Source organism: Pollicipes pollicipes, unplaced genomic scaffold (genome assembly GCF_011947565.3).
Source record: "Pollicipes pollicipes isolate AB1234 unplaced genomic scaffold, Ppol_2.1 Scaffold_5724;HRSCAF=6776_pilon_pilon_pilon, whole genome shotgun sequence".
In the NCBI taxonomy this organism is placed as follows: Eukaryota; Metazoa; Arthropoda; class Thecostraca; order Pollicipedomorpha; family Pollicipedidae; genus Pollicipes; species Pollicipes pollicipes.
In genome coordinates, this window is record NW_023596746.1 from 48,803,654 (window position 1) to 48,825,211 (window position 21,558).

The window sequence follows — 21,558 nt, forward strand, 5'->3', positions numbered from 1 at the left end:
GGTGCTGAACACGGATGCACGGCCGAGTCATTTTTGCTCTGGCCGACCATGCGTGCGTGCATGCCATTTTCTGATCTGTTATGCTTATTTAGTGCATTCTAACACAATGACGTGAGGTCATGACTTATGAGCTTAGACCTTCCATTTCACTTCAGTTTCTCAATGCATACGAGAGTCTTAAAATATTCATTTCACTCTGTATCAATATCCGAGTGATCTCACAACCAAATCCAGCCGACGGGCGACTGTCTCGCACGTGGGACGTGACCAAAGATTGGCATACCTGGGCCGTTGTCGCTAACCTACAGCTGCCCGGACGGTGCCATTTGGCGCACGGGATCGCGACATACATGTCAGCCGATGAACAGCTATTTGTGACCAGGGTGCTTTAACTTGTGGTGCATGGGACGCTTGTGCTGAGTTGCACCCATCTGCCACGAGAATGTCTAATTTGGCAGCCTAAGAACCTACGGACTTCAACCTGCCAAATATCTCCTCTGATACGAGGACTGTCTACGCATACCAGGACCTAGGTGACCAGCGCTAAGGTGTGACCCGCGTGCGTATGCAGCATATTGGACGTGAGGTCCGCCGGATCACGGAAGCCGGAGACTAGAAATTGGGAGCGCAGGGAGATCTTGAATCCAGTCATTACCCATTTAGTTCTCAAGTGTTAAAAATGCAGCTTCGGTGCACGTGGCTCTCTTCAGCCACCATTCGGAGATTAGCGGGGCGCGACCATGGTCACTGTACAGCGAATTGCACCGTGGGACATGCCGTTGTGTCTTAATACAACCTCCGCGGGCCCGGCCGGGGAAACAGCTGGATTTCCCAGACATCTGCTCGGGCCGATCCGGAGAGTCGGAGACTTCAGGCGTGGAATCACGGCTCGTCTATTGGTCGACACAGCTGAATGCTGTGGCGGGAAGGCTGATCCGTATCCGCAATCAGCAAGAGGCGTGCTTTCCTGCTCGACGGATGTGTCCGGTCTTGATGGCCTTGTTATGCGGATCTGAGGAGCCACGCTACTCTCAGATCCGGCACCATCGGCAGGACGATGATCTCAGCTTCGTTCCGTCCCTGGCCGGCACCACCACACGCTGAAGGTGACCTCTCGGCGGTATGGCTTTCACCGACAAACTCAGCTACTCCTCAGCCCAGCCCTAGTTGAGTCATGCCAGGCGGCGCGTGGGAAAGCGATACCAATCCATGGACACCGTGCTCACGAGAAAACCCTGTGTAAACAAACTTATTTTGATATGGTGCTTTTTTATTTCAAAGCAGATGTTTCTACTCAAGTGTATATCGTAGACAAAAGTCCAAGGATACCAATTCGTACCGTGCAAATTTGATGGACCCAGCGCAAAGCGCCCCCCACCAGGAGCAAACAGTCAGTGAACCTGGGCCCCTGGGGCCAGGGTCGAAGTTTGACATCTGACGTAGCTGGAGGCCGTACTAACTTTTGTTTGGCGTCCGAAGGGCCACAAATGTCAAGCACACAGGTGAACAGGGCGAGTTTTTCTGAGAGAAGTTTTTCTGAGGGCATTTCATGGGGCATCATTTCGTGCGTCTTGAATATTTACAACTAGGAATCGAAAAATGATCCAATTTGCATTTTGGTGTAGAGAAACAGAAGTATCTGAAAGCAACTCAGGGGCAGACGGGCTTCAAACTATCCGTTACTAAGACCACACGCAATAGAAGGCTATTTTGCACTTCTGGCGTTAACCTTGGCCACCGGCACTTCGAGCCAGAACGATCATGATTATCATAACGTCAGCGTGCGGTACAGGTCCAGTGGCGTAGCCAGCTTTTCACCCACGAGGAGCTAAATCGGGTCATAGGGACACTCCTGCCAAGAGGGGCCTCATCGTTTAGGGGTCCTATGTTTTTTAATCGGCGGCCATAGCTACGCTCGGCATTCTTTCTGAGGCCTTGAGGCCCTTTTGCTGCTTTAAAAGTTCTACGGGTGTCCTAAATTAACAGCAAGTACAGGGGTCTTCGGTCTTAGGGGGCCACCTTCCCCAGAGCGCTATCCCCCAAAAGCTGCTCCTTTGGCTGCACCACTGTACAGGTCACATGGATGCTCCACGGATCAGAGATCAGCATAGGCTCCACCACAGGGCTGTGCTTTTGTGGTTGGCAGCTGTGTCTGGTCAGCGCCATGATCTGCAGGCGCATAAGAACATTTGGGCCAAACGCCTTCCGAATGCAGCCATTTCCCTCCAAGTGCGAACACCTGGACCAGGCGCCCTCCGAGTGCAAACATTTGGGCCAAGCGCCCTCTGAGTGCAAACATTTGGGCCAAGCGCCCTCCGAGTGCAAACATTTGGGCCAAGCGCCCTCCGAGTGCAAACATTTGGGCCAAGCGCCCTCCGAGTGCAAACATTTGGGCCAAGCGCCTTCCGGGTGCCGGAAGCAGTAAGTGAGCCGGCCGGAACATAGCGTGCTAGGAGTGGATGATGATGATTTTTTTTATTTTTCGTGCGTGTCGACGTGTGTTGAGAGTCTGTCACCACGACACTGGGTGGCACGTAACTTACGGCGCCCTGTGCCGAGATGCTCGCACAGTGCGCGTGGTCTAAACTTGTGTGCACCTTTCCCTTCGGACCCAGATGCAGAAGTTAATTCAGCACGGCCCGGCGCGGTGATGAGCTTCTAAGATAGACCATAGGCGTGGGAGCGTTTCAAAAAGTGTGTGGGGGGGGGGGAAGCTCAGGACACACTTCAGAAACTTTTTTTGGGAAAACAAACCCGATGACCGGGGGGGGGGGGACGGTACAGATGGAGGTTATCGCTATTTATTCAAGTGTAGTGACTGCTATTCTAGATATGCGTCGAGAGCTGTTTCTCAGTGGTGCACACCCTTGCCTATCCGACTCATCTATGTCATTCAGGAAATAAGGCTATCCAGCTTCCCAAGATAATTCGTCCATTTCAACGTTGTCTTTCCTAGGGAGCCGAAATTCCACGAGTGGGTAGGCATTTTGGCTCATTGAGGAGGCATCTGTCTCCACAGGGTAGACGCCAAAATATGGTCTGAGCATAGGCTGATGAGAATTTTGAAAGTGAATCGATGGCTCAGAGTACAGATTTTACATGCGCCTCCATTTTGCTGGCTGCTTTTCAAGAGATGACTTGTCGCGGCATTTTAGGTGGAAACAAATTCGGAAGCTTGAAACTGCCAAAAGCCATGTGACAAAACCCATAGGACTGGAGATTCTCCCTTGAAAACCAAGCCACAGAATGAAGGCCTTTCTGTCATACATTCCTTGTCTGAGCCCTGCTCCCGTCCGCCGTCGGTAGCCACTGTCCTGGTCCGGCTATCTCCGAATGACTGACCGCGAACTGATGGCATGGCTGCTTTGTTGCACATTTTTGGATCAGCGTTGCTACTAATTAGGATGTAAAACATGTGTTGGACGCCTGCAACAGTACCTCTTTCCAAATTATCTTCCTTTACACCACACCACCTCAGAAAATGCCGCCGGGAAGCTGCTTACTTTAGCTATAAATTGGCCCAACGGCCTTTAATTACCCGTCATTCAACGTAGATGACTTGATCTGCTTTTGTGTGTAGGCAGGGGGTAGCCAGAGCCTTGCAATGAGGAGCACAAGGTCGACAAAAGCCCCCTTTGTGGTGATTTCCCACAACAAATATCTCCGAATATGGTTAACTTGTTAACAAGGGACACGGTTTTCTTCGTTTCATTGTTGTTTTTACGTTGAGATCAGAACAGAAACCAGAAGCTACCGTGAAATCAATTCTGGTTGCATTTTTAACACGCGCTCGGGTGGCCGGCTAGATACCCTTTGCTCGGGGGTTTAATTCGATCCCCTGAGATTTCAGGAACTAAGCGAGTTAGAGACACCAAATTCACAGGGTGTGTTGACCTGTACGTGAACTCACTTTGGTCAACGTTTGAGGTTCCTAGGTCATAAATTTTTATTCAAATAAGGTCAAACAAGGTCAAATCCCAGGTTGGTCAAAGTGCCCTCAGAACCTAGATAACTGTTTCTAAGCAAAAGGTCACATGTTCAGTTAAGGTCAGTGATCTTGTTTGAGCTTTTGAGGGTCATGGTGACCAACGTCATACAGGAGTGCTCTGAGTTTCGCATTTGAGTAAGAGAGAAAAATTACGCTAGGCAGTATATTTTTAAAAACAAAATGTTGGCCTAGGTCATTTCAGGTCAATGACCTATTCTAACCTCAAGTAAGTCCGTGGAAGATGTATAATGCGGTCTCTGTTATCAATAGATTTAAAATGAGTACCAGAAACTATCCCATACAGCAAGCCACAGAGTAATAAAACAGGTTTCTGAAATTGATCTGACCTGTATACCTGACCTTAGGTCAAGGTGATGTGCTCACTCAATATGTGTGTTGCCTAAGAAAGTATCTTAGAGATGTATGGCTTCGTCTAGCACTTCATTGATGCATCAGATTGAACGATTCCCTGGAAGTTGACTTCGCTGAAACCATGGCCTGATTTTGACCTCGCATTGCTCAGCGACCTTACAAAGAACATCTATTTTTTATGTCAAGCAATCCGCTATTCAATTGGCTACAGCTATGCAAAACATGACGTGGCTTTGCCGCGCCGTTCGGAAACCATTCTGGAAAAACCTTTGGGGGTGAGTCAGTTTGACCCCTTCCCGAGCGCGTGTTAAGGTCAATAGACTGCATAAATCAGACGTTTAACGACCGCATAGAATAAATCACCAGTATTCTTAACATGCAATGGCTAAGTGGACCATTTATAAACCGATAGAATGCAGAAGCTTTTTCAACGTGCTTTATCTGCGTTCTACAGACATTGAGGACATCGCGAAGGTAGATTGTAGATCGATATGTTTGATCGAAATTTGGGGGTGAAAATTATAATTGTAGATCGAGTGGTCAACAACGTGTATTAACATCGCCAAGCCACGTTTGTCTAGACATTTTTAGCATTCAGTCAGAATCGGTTAGTGATGCAATCTATATGATGTGGTTTTCAACATGCGCGCTCGCAGATCTTAGCAGCTAAAACCTCGACACCAGGCGTTGCAGTCTCCGTAGTCCGCGGAGCGTTTTCATAGTCCCAGTGGTTAATTTTTCGTCATGGTTCACCGGCGGACGAAAATGATTACGGTTCTGAAATAATTACCTTTAAACACTTGAATCGGTTAATAAGTTATGTGACATAATTTTTAGCATGCGTATTCGCAAATCTTAGCATTCAAAACCTCGACGCCAGGCGTTACAGTCTCCGTAGACCGCGCAGCGTAGGCTCAACAGCTAATACTGAGCCGTGGCCAACGGGTGGACGAAAATGATGACACTTTTGAAAAAAGTACCTTTGAACGATTCAGGACATGAAATCTTGCATCTACAAGGTAGTCTGGGCGCATATTTCACGTGTGCGACTTTTAGATTGACTTTTAGACTTCAGACGTACTGGCCCTTAAAGCACCGCGAAGTGTTGCTGGAATCTGGTGGTGGAACTGGAACAGTGAAGGCAGATTCTCTATTCTTCGTGTTTCTTTAACTATTAATCTATCCAGAAGACGGATTAACACAGCGCCTGCCGTCTGGTGGCAGTTGCAGCGGCCGACGCCTTTCGGTGTTACGGAAGCTGCAACCATCGCTGACCATCGCTGCCCCTGCTATCGAGGTTGCGGGCGGGCACGTTCAAACCTTTGATGCACTTTTTTACTAATCCATTCTGAGGAAAATGAGCGTTCTTAGGCAAACATGGGATGGCCTTGCTACTTCTTTAAATTCATTTCGACCTACTCTATTGAACAATAATGAGACTTCCACTCTACTCAGCAGTAATAAGGCCCCGTATTTCCTTCCGAGCGAGGGGCCCCTTGAGAAGAACACCGAGGGCACGTCACCGGTTCCGGTCAGGAGCTGGAGGGCCACTCCGTCCCATCGCAAGGTGTCTTCTGGTTGTCATTCTAGCGACACGGGACGGGATCTCCTCCAGTCTCCGGATCTCCGAATCACCACAGGAACCTTTATTGACACATCAACATCCCTGATCGGCAAAAATGGTCCAATAGTTGTCATACAGGCTCCAGTTACGTGTTTTTCTGTTTTCTTCAGAGGTATTGAGGAATCCCTGAACGTAGATTGTAGATGAAACGGAGTCCTAAGCTTGTATTAAACTGGCTAATCCACGTTCGTCTTAAAAAGTCCAAGATTCAGTCAAAATTAATTGCTGAAAAACTATGTAATATGGTTTTGAAAATACACGCTCGCAAACAACGGCCTGAACGCCTGGCGTTGCAGTCTCCGTAGCCCGCGCGGCGTCGGCCTGCGGCTGTGACAGTGAGCGATGGCCAATAAGCAAACGAAAAAGATGACTCATCTTGAGGAAAATGGCTGGTGAACTAGGTGAATCGGCATGTATATTTAAATGTGGTGCGAAATTAAGCTAAACACAACTTTAATCTGAAAAGTGTGGGTGGGGGGGGGGGGGGCAGTTAACACTGCTGGCCCTCCCACCTTGAAAAGTGGGGGGCCATGGCCCCCCTTGTGCCCCCTCCCCTCCGTTCCTACGCCCATGAGATAGACGATTGGCTGGGTGACCAGTTTTGATAAATCCACCCGGTAAGAGGCTGTACATCGCACGTGGGGCGTGACCAAAGATTGGCACCGCTTCACCACTGTCACCAGCCTACAGCTGCATGGACGGCGCAATTTGGCGCGCAGAATCATGACACATATGTTAGTCGATGAGCAGCTGTTTTGGCGCCCGATAGTTACAACTTATGGACTGCGTAACGGTCGCGCTGAGTGGCAGCCCTCTGCCACAGGGTCCCTGAATGGGCATCTAGGTTGGCAGCCGATGCCGCTCGTTCTGACTTATAATTGGTATATACCTGCCTGAGAGCTCCCTGTGAACAAAAGTGGGCAAAATGTGACAGAATTGCTGTAGATAAAAGTTGAGAAAGAAGGTCTCAGATCTGTTCAGCAGCCCCTAGATCAGCTTACCCTGCATAGAAAAGTCAATAGCTGTTCCCTGACCACCTGCAATGCTTGCATCGCCATGGAGTGCGGCTTCTCACAAGTGTGCATTGAATATGCATAGACCCATGGGGTGAAGTGTTCTTGTGGTGCATAAACGAGTCACTGGTCTTTCACCTGTGCCATGCTCTCGCTACAGGAATGTCTGATATCGGCATAAACTAGGGCCTCAGGCCGAACATTTTGATCGTACTGCTTGTAAATATATTTGTTAGCTGACACGGCAATCCTTCGATGTGCTCTATTGGGACAACAAAACAGCAAAGCATACGAATGGTGGGGTAACTAGCTCATATTTTCAGTGCACAGACGCCATGCATCGTATTTTGCCCACTTTCTATGCCGATTTGCCCGCGGATACGGATGTCAAAAGATCAGCAAACATGACGTCACTCTGACGTCACCTTCACTTGATCTATCATGGTCTCAAAGATGTAACTTTGGCACAAAGCACATCATTGATCAAATGACAAGTACCAAAGATTTCGCAATAATATTTCAACGTGTCTTAAAATTATCGCAAAATTTGCCAGGGCAGGCAGATTTAACGTCATTTGGTCAATGTCGTGGGTGGCAAGGAAAACTACTTATTTTTATTTTTAGCCTGCGCCAGCAACACGTCACCACTTAATCACGGGGTGAATCAGCTTACAGACGACCGCGAACGTCGTGCTTTGTATCGATCAAAATTAGCCACTGGCGAGAACAGGAACGCCATGTGGTCTCTACCAGCAAAGTTTGAGAATAAAGTCGGGTTCACACAAAATAATTTTGATCCAAAACACGTAGCGCCAACAGTTTTCGTCCTCGCCGTAATAGAACCTCGGTGCTTAATACAAAACAGCAAATCCAGCATTCCTTGTCCAACGATGACGTCCGACAGGTATGTTGAAATGAGCAGTAGATTGGACGTTTTTCTCAGTAAAACGCTGATTTATGGCCAACCCCCGGCTCTGGAATGTCCTAACTGCCCCTAAATGTAGGTGAACGAAAAATAACTGACGAACGGAGCCCTGTCTTGCCACGTCTTCCACAGCACAGCGAGCATTCTGCACGATCTTACAGGATCCGTCGCACCAACCAGGTGTGAGGACAACTGTCACCGTTTTCTGCTGTGATATATGTTGGACCATATCTATATCCCTAAACCTGAATTATCCGTATCATTAGTTGGACTAACCTTCGAAACATAAAGAGCTTAGTCAAGAATCGACACCGGCGCCCTTTGGCCAACGAGCAAAAAGAGATGAACTAGGCCGGAAGGGGCTGTGCGAAGCAGAGTGGCTGTGTGAAGCCCAAACACGGGAGGCCGTCCCTCGCCCTCGGCGCGGGGGTCGCCCGACAGAGACTCCGCCACGGATCTGGCTTCCGCGGCCGGAGGCGGTGCCACTCCCGGCGGTCGGCGGCGTCGGTCGGAGGAGGCCCTGGCGTCCTCGCCGGGAGCGGCGGCGGCCGCCCCGCCCGTCCGCCGGGAGCGGCGGCCGCCCCGCCCGTCCGCCGCCGCCGCTGCCGCCGCTCACCTGGCGCCGGCGCCGGCTCAGTCCAGCCTCCGTCCAGCTCCACGCAACATCTCGCTGCGCCGCCATGTGAGTGAACGCCGGCGCCGCCCGGCCGACGCGCCGTTCCGGCCTCGCGCTGTCACCGGCGCCTCTGTCGGTGGTCGGTGCCGGTGGTTCTGCGGTCCGTGCTGTCGAGGCGGTGGGAATAGAGGGTGTGACATGGAGGGGTTGGATGGTTTCAAACGTCAAGTGTGTCATTGTCGTCGCGTTATGCGGAGATTGGCACGTGTTGACAAGCTCCGGGGTGTCGCAGGTCGCCCCAGTGGCTCGCCCTGTGTATGATGCTGGTCGTCGGCCAGGCCTCGGCGTTCGACGACGGTGACTTCGGACTGAAGATCGAGTACGATCAGGAGGCGCTGAACCAGTCCGATGTGAGTAGCTCACAGTCCTACCTCCCGAACACTAAAGCGTGACTCCTGGCTCCGGCATGAGACCAGAGGTGTGTTTCATGGACGGCTTTATTCAATCGGCGTTCAAACCGCGGAGAACCCGCGAGTCATATATCGGCTTTATGCTTTGGCATACCGACTACGCAGCCCATTCCTGCCACTTGTATACTAGTCGGTTATTATCGAAACATATTTCACGGTCAGGCATGTTCCATGACAGTGCGCGCTTTGATCCTTGCTCCATCATCGCTCATAATGTATGATATTCGCGTGTGCAGTGCATCTTTTCATTTATCTGCGGTGTTGCAGTCTGGCAAATCTTATGATGCGACGCCTGTTCACTTTACAACCAGGCGTGTACAGCGATGATCGGTTTTACGCGGCATATTTGCGTTACATGGTGTCAATATGTCGGCTCTGCCATGTCCTGTCAGTTGCCAACGTCGGCCAATGTTTCGCTTTCATGGCTCTCGCCACCCGGGGCGAAAAGGGGCAACTTCCATTCAACTGTTGTGAAATTTAACACTGCACGTATAAGAGGGGCTGCATGAAAAAGGTCGAGTTGCAAAATCTCTGTGCACCAGCATGCTTTTGACTCCGAGAGTTGGAGTCACACTCCCAAATCAGCCAGATGTACGATGACCCTAGGCTTAATTGATTGCTTTCAACACATGTGTGATATCGGTCATGGCCCGAGTCGAGTCATTGTATTGATTGGGTTGATCATGATCAGTGTTGGTCGGCCCGAATGGACAAGTATGCAACAATGCATTCTTGCCATTCTGACAGTTTTTCTTTGTTTCATATACCCTGGAAAAATCACGGCGCCGATTAAAAATAGTTTTGTGCAGGCTCTTGCAAAGGTCATATAGGCGCTGACCTCTGAAATATTTTTCACTGAAATTGACTCCATCGCAGTTGAAATCGAAACTGGGTCGCATATCCTCGGGTCGGAATCCGAACGACCTATGCGAGTTTATGCGACGCCACTTGGAGTCAGCCTTCACCAACCCCGCGGGCTGTGAGTCGAAGCTGACTCGGCTGGAGCGGAGTCAGGCACGAGTCTGCCATGACCCCCTCCCCCTGAAACGTCTAACCGTCGGCGGAACGACAGCTCGTTTGTCACACCTCCTCGCCTTTGGCACGTCGACTTGCACATCGCCCTACGCTTCTCACCGAGCGTCAGTGAGTTATGGGTTTTATGATAGTGTTACTATCACCTGATTCGTCAAAACCTCGACTTGTGACGGCGACACCTCCTCGCTTGCGTGCTCGACAGGATTAATAGCGCTCAGCAATACACGATACTCATGTGACAGTCATATTCTTACATCGATTCTATCGAGGAATCTTCGCCAGCACCGACATAATTCAAGAAATATAAAAAATGATAGCACTCAAGTGAGCACCCAATCAGCACAAATATCAAGCCCATGCATGTCATCACGAAAATCATGCATGCATATTTGTGTTACATACATTGTGCATGGCTGCTAAAGCGTTCATCCATGCAAGATACCTGCGTAGCATGTTCACGCAGATGTGTAATCACTTTCACACACGCGCTCCAGGCCGATCCCCACATGCGTCTTCGGCCGTGTCGCCACAGCGCGGTGGCCGCCGCCGCAGTGGTCGTGTCCGACAGGTCCCCATGACCGCACGTGCCGCTTAGGGCGGGACCACCCGGACGGCGGTGACCCGGCGCCGGCCGCTGACGCAACCCCGGCCGCCTCCTCTCCGTCCCCGGGGCGCGCAGCGGGCGGGGTCACAGCGTCAGCGGCGCCGAGCCCGGCCGGCCGACGGCGGCTGCCGGGACGCCGGCGGGCAGCGGAGGGTCGGTGCCGCCCGTCTCAGGCCGCGCGGGCCGCCAGCGGTGGGCTGCTCGCTGTGAAAGTGTTCACCCCGCGCCGACTCGCCGGAGTCTTCCAGTGACTTGGCACTCAGCAGTTTGATGCGTGGACGCAAAGCTAACTTGGTCGCCAGATGTTGGGGCTGGGGCTGGTCAGGGGCGTGAGCTTTAGCTATGAGCGTCTTTGGAACAACTGATACATTGATGGACTTCGAGCGGCGGCGGAATTTTAAGCAGTGACGAGCACGTGGTGGGGTAATGAAAACGTCTTCGTGGAGGTTGATGTTCATGGCCATTTCACCTCGAACGTTTTGATTACCTGGAATCGTTTGAATATGTTATCTTCCACCCGTGCCCTAAATCTGAACGAAGCGGGCCCTCCCACGACTGTGTGCCGGCGTTCCCCAGCAGCCGCCTGCCGCCGCCGGCCGAGTCAGGCCTCGCTGGCGCCTCTCGTCCGGCGCGCCGCATGCTAATGCGTCCATCGCCGCCGAGGCGGTCACGGCGCAGCGGCAGTCACTGCGTTCACGCCCACTGACCTGACCTGGAGGGGATGGGGGGGGGGGGAGTTCTGGTTCAGTCAGCGGGGAGGCCCGGGTAGCCGCGCTGGCGGCCCGGCAGGGCGACGACGCCCGGTGCGGGCTCCGAGCCAGACGCAAAAACCGCACTCACGCGAGCCGAGCGGGCCCGAGCCGGGCAGATGAGGGCCGGCCGCCCCCCGGGCGTCGTTGGGATGCCGCCGTGAGAGCGGCAGACCATGTGGGCCCCGAGGGTCGTCGTTGGGACGCCGCCGTGAGAGCGGCAGACCATGTGGGCCCCGAGGGTCGTCGTTGGGATGCCGCCGTGAGAGCGGCAGACCATGTGGGCCCCGAGGGTCGTCGTTGGGATGCCGCCGTGAGAGCGGCAGACCATGTGGGCCCCGAGGGTCGTCGTGAGGCAGACCATGTGGGCCCCGAGGGTCGTCGCTGCCGTCCACGACGGGACGCTTTCTCCCCGCTGCACAGTGAATACGTTTGTCAGTTCATTTGCTCAACAATGGAGCAGATGCGCGCGACCGGGAGCTCTCATGCCGACTGGGGTGGACGCCCGCCGGCTTTCTCCGGCGTCCACTCGGGGAGATGTCGGACAATTCGTCTGCTGGTCCGCGGCCAGCCTGCTTTCCAGTTGATTGAGCACATGCATACCTGACGAGCAGGCAAGCGGCAAGCGCCGATCTATTACGACGGTCGACTGGCGACCCCGCCCGATGGTGGCCTCGTCGCCTTGCCAGCGCGCCTACTTTTCACACACTTCCATCAAGCTGGCCTGGAGCGGCCGGGAACCGCGGCAGGGATTGTTCCACGTTCCGCCCGCCACAGCTCAGTTACCCGCTCACTCTCTCACTTACGACCTTTCTCTCCGTGATCTCTCTCCGTAACTCACTTGCGGTCACGATGCAGCGAATGATACCGCTCAGCCATCTAATGTGAGCATTATCACACCGCTCTTGGGAAGTTCCTATTGCGGCACAGCTGGTGCCAACTGCTGACGAATTTGCCTGCGGTTGTCGCCTCGCAAATGGGTCTGGCGTGCCGGCAGGCCATGCTGAAGGATCGCAGCATCGCCACCGACCACGTCCTGCGTGACCTGCATCCGAACGGGCTGGACAGCGACCTGGAGCGGCAGCTGGAGGAGGCCAACATCGCTGACGCCTGCCCGGCCGGCCCCAAGGGCCTGCTCTGCCGGCGTCGCTTCGCTCTGCGTGGCGCCGACGAGTGTGCCGGAGGTAAGCCGCTTCGCTCAGCGCGGCGTCGACGAGTGTACCGGAGGTAAGCCGCCTCGCTCTGCGCGGCGTCGACGAATGTGCCAGAGATAAGCCGCTTCGTTCAGCGCAGCGCCGACGAGTGTACCGGAGGTAAGCCGCTTCGCTCTGCGCGGTGCCGACGAATGCACCGGAGGTAGGCCGCTTATCTCTGCGCGGCGGCGACGAATGTGCCTGAGGTAAGCCGCTTCATTCAGCGCGGCGCCGACGAATGTTCCGGAGGTAGACGCTTTGTTCCGCGGGGCGCCGACGAATGTGCCGGAAGTAAACCGCTTCGCTCAGTGGAATGCCATGTCTGGCTTTGGTGAGTTGGCGGCAGTTGTTACGTTTCCTGATGTACCAGATGTGCACAGACCCTAGCATTTCACCAAAGCCAGACACAATGCACGATTCACCGTCGTGAAAGCGCACGACACCGGCGTCGTGACATCCCATATAAATCTCGACGTCAGCGTCATTTGTGTGGCGTTGACGCCGACAAAAAGAACCGCGCCGTTTTGGGGATAATGGAAACATCGTGGATTGATGATGCTGAGCCTAGTAAGTTACTCATAACCAACACGGCATAATTTTTTAGGAAGTCCTGTCTAAATAAGCCGGCGTGCAACATAATGAACTAGGGTGGTGCTATGAATTACGCAAGACTTGGACTGAGCCGGCGCTGTATTGGGTACGGACGGACGTCCCAGAATTGTGCCTCACGGCGTTCGCTGGGGTTGTAGATGGGGAGCGGACTGAGCGGGCTCAGGGTCGCTGGACTGAGCGGGCTCAGGGCCGCTGGACTGAGCGGGCTCAGGGTCGCTGGACTGAGCGGGCTCAGGGTCGCTGGACTGAGCGGGCTCAGGGTCGCTGGACTGAGCGGGCTCGGGGTCGCTGGACTGAGCGGGCTCAGGGCCGCTGGACTGAGCGGGCTCGGGGTCGCTGGACTGAGCCGGCTCAGGGCCGCTGGACTGAGCGGGCTCCGGGCCGCACCAGTTCCCCGCAGTGGACGGGACTGACCGGGTAAAGACCAGCCCACCCAGCCGCAGGTTCTGGCTGGTTCAGGCCCAGCTGCATGCGTCGCATCTTAGCGTATAGCGGATGAACTCGGTGCTCCCTTACTGCCCATTTTCTGAAATCACGAGGTGATTTGCTACGGTCCACTTTTTAAGTGCAGTGCGATTGACTGCAAACATAAAGATCATAAGCAACGATGTGGTAACAAATGGCTTGACGATGACAGCAATGGCTGTAACGTTTCGTCCATTTCCCGCGTGCTTCTTTGAGGTATCGCACCTCGGACCTTGCATGGGTGCGTAATGCATCTCCGAGCACTATTTATATTTCGTGTAGGTTTTGCACCGACGTAGCTGTACATATAGCAGGAATTTCACACTGCACTAAAAACAACTGGAATCTGCCGTCTACGCCTGAACCGTTTGGCTTACGTTTTCTGGGTATAAGTGCCACACAAGTGAGCTGTGGAACAGTCGGAACTGTCTGGTAAATCACCCAAGTTTGTTTAAGTAACTACCTGCTTGGGGTAGCGTTATATAATGGTGATCCGGTTTAATAACAGCAATAATCATAGTGTGAAATAAACTGGAATGTTAGAGGGTTCGTCACATAGATGTCATGTCATTGATTAATCCGTCAGATGAGAACTTAAATTATATTTTCTTGTTGTAATTCGTCTAGTTTATTCCAAGTCGTACGATAGTTCTAGAAGTTTCTCCTAAATGACCTTTTTCATCTACGCAGATATTCTAGCCGCTTCTGTCGACGCGGCCACATACTGACCTCACAATGGGAAATAACAGTCATTTCCTGCTATAAGAGTATTTGATAGCGGATGAATCTGCCTTCTGTACCAAATGTCACGTGACACCCTGTAGCCCCAATGGAATCTCGACCGGGTGATTCATTCTCTTCACCAGCGGCGCTTGCCGCCGGACACCTCAATTACGCACCATCTGATACGTCAGCTGGGACGACCTTCACAGTCCTTGAGACGCACAACGCCTGGAGGCAAGATTCAGATGTGACCTAATTGGAGCAAAATGGGGAGATGCCATTTCATAATATGGTTTGAAACGCCAGAACACGATGTGAATGTGTTAGAACACGATCCCTATCAAATGCTGTCCGGACATTATGCTAATCTACCTACCGTGAAGACCATAGATTCTATCTGTTCGGTCAACTCTGACAAAGGCGCGACTCCAAGTAGCATTCTCAACGAAGGCTGATAAATTCTCTGCTATTCAAATGATGTCAACATTCGTCTTAAGCCTTGCTTCCTCACAGAAAAACTGCTCGTCGTTGTTGCTTGTGCTAACTTAATAATATTTCAAAACGTGTCATGTGGTGACGCCCCTGCTGCTGACGCGTCTTCTCCTCTCAGCACATCTTTGCTTTACGCAATGCAATGCATGTTGGCTGTCTCTCATTTCCGCCTCATTTCCGCCCTCTGGTTCCATGCGGATTTGCCTCTTTTCCCTCCACTGATACCATTACGCTCATTGATGCGGTTAGCGAGAAATTAAATTTGCTTCACCGACTGACAATCATCAAAGGAACGGCCATGGTCTTCCCACTTTCACCATTAGCGATGCTCTCCAGATCTTTATGGTTGAAGTGAAAGGGCGTTGAAACCATGAAAAGGATGATATATCGCTGATATTGATCCTTTGAAGGAGTATTGTTACCAAGCGCGAGTGAACTAGCGTTGAATGGTATGTACTGGAATGTATGATAGAATAGACACACCATGTTGCGCCTTGTGATATTCATTGCGATTCTTTACGACTTATCGCCATTTCGGTGAACTGTGGGAATACACAAATGCATATCGCCAGCTCGTCCGGACGGCGAGCTTGGAGCGATTGAGCAACCCCAATCCTTTTTTGCCGAACTTCTTGTCACTGACTGCTGCGCAACTACCGCTAAAGGGCAGCATGTGAAACAGACGGGCAGTCAGCCATTCCTCCCGACCTCATCGCCGCCATCCCAGCGGCGCCGTGCTGGAGAGCGGCCGTCCCCGCCCCCTCCCCTTGCGGCCGGCTGCGAGCGGCGTGACCGAGCTAGCCCACCGTCGGACCGTGACGCCGCCCACAGCCACTGTCGGTTTCTTCCGGCGGCGGCGCCCGACCGCAGCAGTGGACACCAAACAGCTGTCCCCCGCCCCCGCCGCCGCCAGACGGCTGACCGCTTTCATTGGGCGCCAGCAGCGAAAGTGGCCGGCACCCGCCGTCTCCGCCGTCTCAACTGCCGTGATAACTGCCGGTGTCCGGCCGCTGCCCGCCCGGTGGCGTGTCACTGACCACGCTTTGTGTGCCCGGTGATAGCACGTGCACGCGGTTCGATCTAGCCGTCCTTGATGGTTGGGTGGCCTTTCAATGAGATCCGTCAGTGAGCCGTCCGGCAAGTCCATTAGTCCTAGCACTCTTCAAAAACCCGGCGGCGCCGTATTATCGAATACGATGGTCCGCGCTGCTTGGTCTGGCGATGGCCTTGCTCAAAGATCCAGCCTGTGCACTCTGACGGAAACTGGACCACCTTGTAGGCCGGTCGGGGCTTGATGGCCTTCGGTTCCGGCCGCGCCCGTCTTGTCGGCAGACGCGCGGCGCCGGGCCTCTTCCCGGTCCGATCGACGGTGATTACTTCCGGTCCTGCCGTCACCAGCGGACCCAGAGCCGGGCAGGGCGTGACGGTGATCTTGAGGCAGCGCCTCGGCCAGTGGAGTGCCTCCCGCCGGTCTCGGTGGCAAGGTCGCAGTTGTCGGAGTGCGTCGCGCGTGACGGAACGATCGACCGGCCGGTGGCCGCGTAACGGCCGGCCCTGGAGAGCGTGACGCTGCGCGACGCCGACACCGGGCACTGCGTTGTGCGCTGTCACGACGCTCCTGGTCCAGCCGTGGTGCGGACGCCAGACAGCGCGCGGTCGGGTTACTTTGAGCGGCTTCCGATGACATCCGAGGGGCCGGATCAGACGGGGTTACAGTTGGCAGTTGCAGTTGGCCATCCGCTGTTGGCCGTAGGTGCAGTTGGCCATCCGCTGCCTCTATGTTAACGAATAACTTCACCCTCCGTTGCCGGGGCCAGAACTACAGCTGCAAAAAAGAGCTGCCTTTCGAGTTCACGTCAAAACTGAACGACGTTCGGTGACCATGACTTGGGTTCTGTCGGTGTATCCCAAGTTTTTTAAATAGGTAACATCAAGGTGAGAGCTACACTCCTGGACGCACCGACGGCTAGCTCAGGCATTCGAGGACTAGAGACTGAGCCCTCTATTTGGGACGGAACCATTCTGGTGACATGCACAGACACACAGTCATGGAAAACGTACACAAGGCTTTCTCAAGGCATCGATTAATACCGCTGGTAGGCTTTGGGTACAAGTCGCGAAGTTGTGTGTAATTCTTGCTGCCACGTTAATTGCGCATACATGACGCATGGTGCAGTAGTGCTTATCAAGCCCTACGTAGCTATTCTGGCGTACCGGCTGCATCCAGGCATGGTGTATGTACTTTGAACCATCCCTTTATTGGCCGGACGTGTTGTTTCCTCTTCAGGGCTCCGCACCGGCTCAGCGCAATTCGCCTTCACCACTCATAGCACGCAGGCCCACTGGCTTCAGATACACGGTTTCATCGTGAAAGCTGAATTAAATATCACGACGTGCAGATGGTGGCGAAAGCTGACACAATGACAGACTCATGCCTGCCGCCCGTGCAACAGTCCGGGTTGCCACATGGGGCCCATATTAATGCATGGCAAAACGCTTGCAGCAGAAGGTAGGCGGAGAGGCACTCGACATCGGAAGCACCAGCTGTCTGAGTAGCAAGTATCACACGTACGAGACTTAGCCACTGAGATCGTTCGCCTGGGCGCGTCTTGTCCGTTCTCAGAGGGTTTGGGGCTTGCGTCATTTCTGGGCTGAAACGTGGCGGCGTGCTGACCCAGCGCCGATGCTGATCACACCAGTGTGGGTGGTGTGAGGTCGACAGGGGGGCTGAAATGTGGCGGCGTGCTGACCCAGCGCCGATGCTCATCACACCAGGGTGCGTGGTGTGAGGTCGTCAGGGTAATTTGTTATTCTAGAGCGTGGACCTTGCCCAATGACAGCTCACACTGATATGTAAACGCGTTGGCGACAAGTTATGTAAAAAAAAAAACGCTTCGCTTCGAGGACGCGATGGCAGATGAAGCGTTGTTTACCACCTGCACTTTTGGGTAGTTTCAACTTTTCTAATCGCACGAACCGATCGTGCTGGGCTTATCCGATTACTTCTTCTCTCCAACAATTAACCAAAAGCTAATTATGGCCGGGGCCAATTTCGTCCAGGGCTGATTAAAACGTTGCCCAAATAGAGCAGTTTATCCCGACGGAGAGCAATTCGTGTGGCCGTACATTCAGCGCCGCTCTTCACGCACCGGAGAGAAAGGAGGCAGCGGCTATTGAATGGTCTAGCTATAGAGACATCTGCGAGGATTGGTAAGCGCCGCTGTCGCCGCCGCCGTGTCTGGCCGGCGGTGACTGATGACAGTCTTCGGCCCGCCCCGGCTCCGACACTGATGGAGCTTCGGCCGCCGCTCATCCCACTCTCCCAGCTGTGTAATCCGCAGAGGAGGGGAGGGGCGGACAAGGCCGGCCGTTGCCTTGGATACGGGCCGGTCTGAGGTCGCGGGGTCACCATTAGAGCGGGGCGGGGGGCGCCGCCCGGCCGGCAGCCGTCTTCGGCTAGCTCGGGTGGCTGTGATGTAATGACGCGCCGTCCCTGCCGGAGGCGCAGCCGACGGTCGGCTCCCTGCCGCCCCAGTCAGCTCCGGTAGGCTTCAGTCGGCTCCGGTTGACTCCATACAGTGCATATCGGCTCTAGTCGGCTCCGGTCGGCTCCGGTCGGCTCCGGTCGACTCCGTACGGTACATATCGGCTCTAGTCGGCTCCGGTCGACTCCATACGGTACAGATCGGCTCTAGTCAGCTCCGGTCGGCTCCGCACGGTACACATCGACTCTTGGCTGCTCCAGGCGGCTCTGGTCGACTCCACACGGTACATATCGGCTCTAGTCGGCTCCGGTCGGCTCCGGTCGACTCCATACGATACATATCGGCTCTAGTCGGCTCCGGTCTACTCCAAAGGATACAAGTCGGCTCTAGTCGGTTCAACCCGATTCCAGTCGGCTTAGATCGGCTCCTGCCTGCTCAAGTCGGCTTCAGCGGGTTAACGTCAGCATCAAGTCGGCTTCAGCGGGTTTACGTCAGCATCACGTCGGCTTCAGCAGGTTTACGTCAGCATCAAGTCGGCTTCAGCAGGCTTAAGTCAGCATCAAGCCGGCTTCAGCAGGTTTACGTCAGCATCAAGTCGGCTTCAGCAGGTTTACGGCAGCAGCAGCAGGTCAGCAGGTTTAGCATCAAGTCGGCACAAGTCGGTTTCAGTCGCATAGCTCGAATCCCGCCCGTGTCCACCGGTTTCAGTCGGTTCGGTGAACCCCATTCACCTTACGCCGCCACCGCGGGCGACTGTAACGCGGCTTTTCCTGTGCGGTTGACATCGAGACCCAGTGGGTCGTACCGTGATGTCCTGGTTATCACGACGCGGATTCGAGAATTGGTGATGACGAATCACGCACAGTGGCACGCCCCTGTGGATTTCTGGACACTTGCCACATGCAGCGGCACGCCACTGTAGATGCCTGGAGGCGTGTCACGTACAGTGACAGGTATCTGGTCATGATGATTTTGGTGCGGGACTGGGCAGTGGGTTACGCGAACCGCAAGGCTTTGACGATGTTTAACTGCTTCATATGCATGTGGAAAGTAACAAGGGCTATTTTAAACGGGAAGGAGTTGTGATATTTCATCACCGTCATGTCACAATGATGTTGCACCACGCCCATGTATTTGCAAGTTGCAAACGTATTGGGACACGAACGATTTATCCACGTCCAAGAATCGTTCTGCGGCAGCTAGCTCTTCCCAAACGGCACGAGGCAGAACACTACCATGCGGGAGGCGATAGCCAACTGTTTCACCTTTAACTTTGAGGCACGGGAGTTACCCGTAGCTAGTAGGTTTTAGAATATCTATTAGAAGCATACGGTCCCTGAGCAAACACTCCTGCCCTGCAGGGTGTGACCTCGATTCTCAGCTGCCCCCCAGCGCCGCAGAAGGTTCTCACGTCACGGCCAGCGGCCGCGTCCCGCCGCAGCTTGGCAACAATGCCGCGCACATGATGATGAAACCGCGGCCTTCTGCCAGCCGCACCCCATTTCCGGGGCAATGCGAGGGAGCGGTGTCTAGCCGCCGCCGGCCCCCTGCCGCTCAGCACGCAGACTGTCGCGGCTCTGTGAGCGGCGGTACGGTAATCGCTCGTCCAAGGCTGTGTGTCACGCTTGACTGCTGCTTCAAATTAGCCTTAACCCTGTGCAAGGCATGCGGGCATGCCGGGCATGAGAAGCAAGGCCTTTGAAACGCGAAGAAGGGCTACGGTTGACCATACAGTGGCTCTCCGACCTTTCGCCAGGTCCCCGTCCGCGTTAGCAAGCCGTTTGCCGCATGAAACCATTAACTTCGGGTGTGAAACTGTGACAAATCCGGTTTTTATGGCAAGTTGGCCAAATAGCGCTCGTGTGGTAGGACTAATGGCGCGGAGCCGCGCCCTCGGCGCTGCCAAATTCCAGGCAGCTGGCGCTGTAATCGGAAAGAAACTGGGTCAAAACGAATGAATCCGGCGGCCCCTGCTGTAGCCCTCGGACTCAAACCCGTTTTTTCTGCAGTGACCTGTTTTTGCACCGCAGTGATGGCATTGTATGCATATGGGTCCTTCTTCGCATGTGTACATAGCTGGTACTTAGTTAACCTTTCCACATAACATAAATACGAGGTTAAGTCATCTTGCGGGGTGAGATGCGAGGGCGTCGTGTTATGAATGATAAGGCATTACGTAATCAAAAAGACAGATCACTAGGCTATCGTAAAAACAATCTTTGGACATAAAGTAATATCAAGAGCTGAAGAAAACTTGTGTGTCAGTGCCGTTTAGTGTTACGCAAATTGTATGGCGTGCAAAGCGGACAATAAGCGCAGCATGCCTATGCCATAGTTCATGCAGCCTACACAAACACGCACATACGTATATGCTGTTGGTGTAATCATGAATAGAAGCAAAGGCAAAGAAGTGACTCCAATGTCGGAGAAATCATCCTCCAGAAACATGGCAGGAATATTACCGAAGTTGGCCTGTCACCTGCACTTGAGTCTGAGTTCCGTTGTGTAATCTCCAGCATGACCCTCTATTTAGCATTTTCGGCTGGGTTTGAGCCTAGGATCTGTAACTTATTTTCGGAGCCCGGGTCTGATTCCAACTCTGGACTTCTTTTGCAAACTAGAACGAGTCATCCTTGAAATGCCCTAGGCCGCGTGGGTCTGAGTAAAAATGAACGTTACCCCACGACTGTGCACCATGTGGTCATGTGGAACCAATGACCATCTGATACCAGAGATGTAACCAAGGGGACGGACAAGAGGGCTCTCCCTCTCGGAGCCGAGATGTTTGCACTCTATGCTGGGCCATTCCACAGGAACTTACTCCAAATTATCATAACTTTTAAAAGACAATTTACAGCTCGGTCCTCCGTGGAAAATGCTGGCTGCGTGCCTGCCTGATGGACGCTCGCGCGCAGTGACGCTTTAAGACGCTTCCGTGCAAATGTTCTGGAGCTCGTAAATTATCTCAACGGCCAATATTGGCCGTCACTTCCAGGTGCTTTCGCGCCTTGAAGTAACGGTTGACAACCGGCTGAGCTCAGCCAGACACTAACTGCATCCGAGCAGCTTTCTCTGTGCTCGGGGATTCCCGCCGTCATATTCCGGCTCCCGTCGGCGGAAGGTGTTCATTGCCGCCGGACAATCCCGAGCTGAAGCCTGCATTACCGGACACCAATGCAGGACAAGCCTACT

The 21,558-nt window shown here is 53.6% G+C and overlaps 1 protein-coding gene across 1 annotated transcript; it reads left to right on the forward strand.

Moving 5' to 3' along the window:
- The first annotated feature begins 8,519 nt into the window (after window positions 1-8,519).
- LOC119103134 (uncharacterized) lies at window positions 8,520-15,802 on the forward strand. Its single transcript, XM_037226585.1, has 4 exons — window positions 8,520-8,604; window positions 8,831-8,948; window positions 12,394-12,580; window positions 15,795-15,802. Coding segments are annotated over exons 1-4 (315 nt in total). The 5' UTR covers window positions 8,520-8,602.
- Window positions 15,803-21,558: the final 5,756 nt, after the last annotated feature.

Coding starts and splice junctions, on each gene's coding strand:
- LOC119103134 (XM_037226585.1), top strand. Junction 8,949..12,393: donor AGGCGCTGAACCAGTCCGAT/GTGAGTAGCTCA, acceptor GCGTGCCGGCAG/GCCATGCTGAAGGATCGCAG.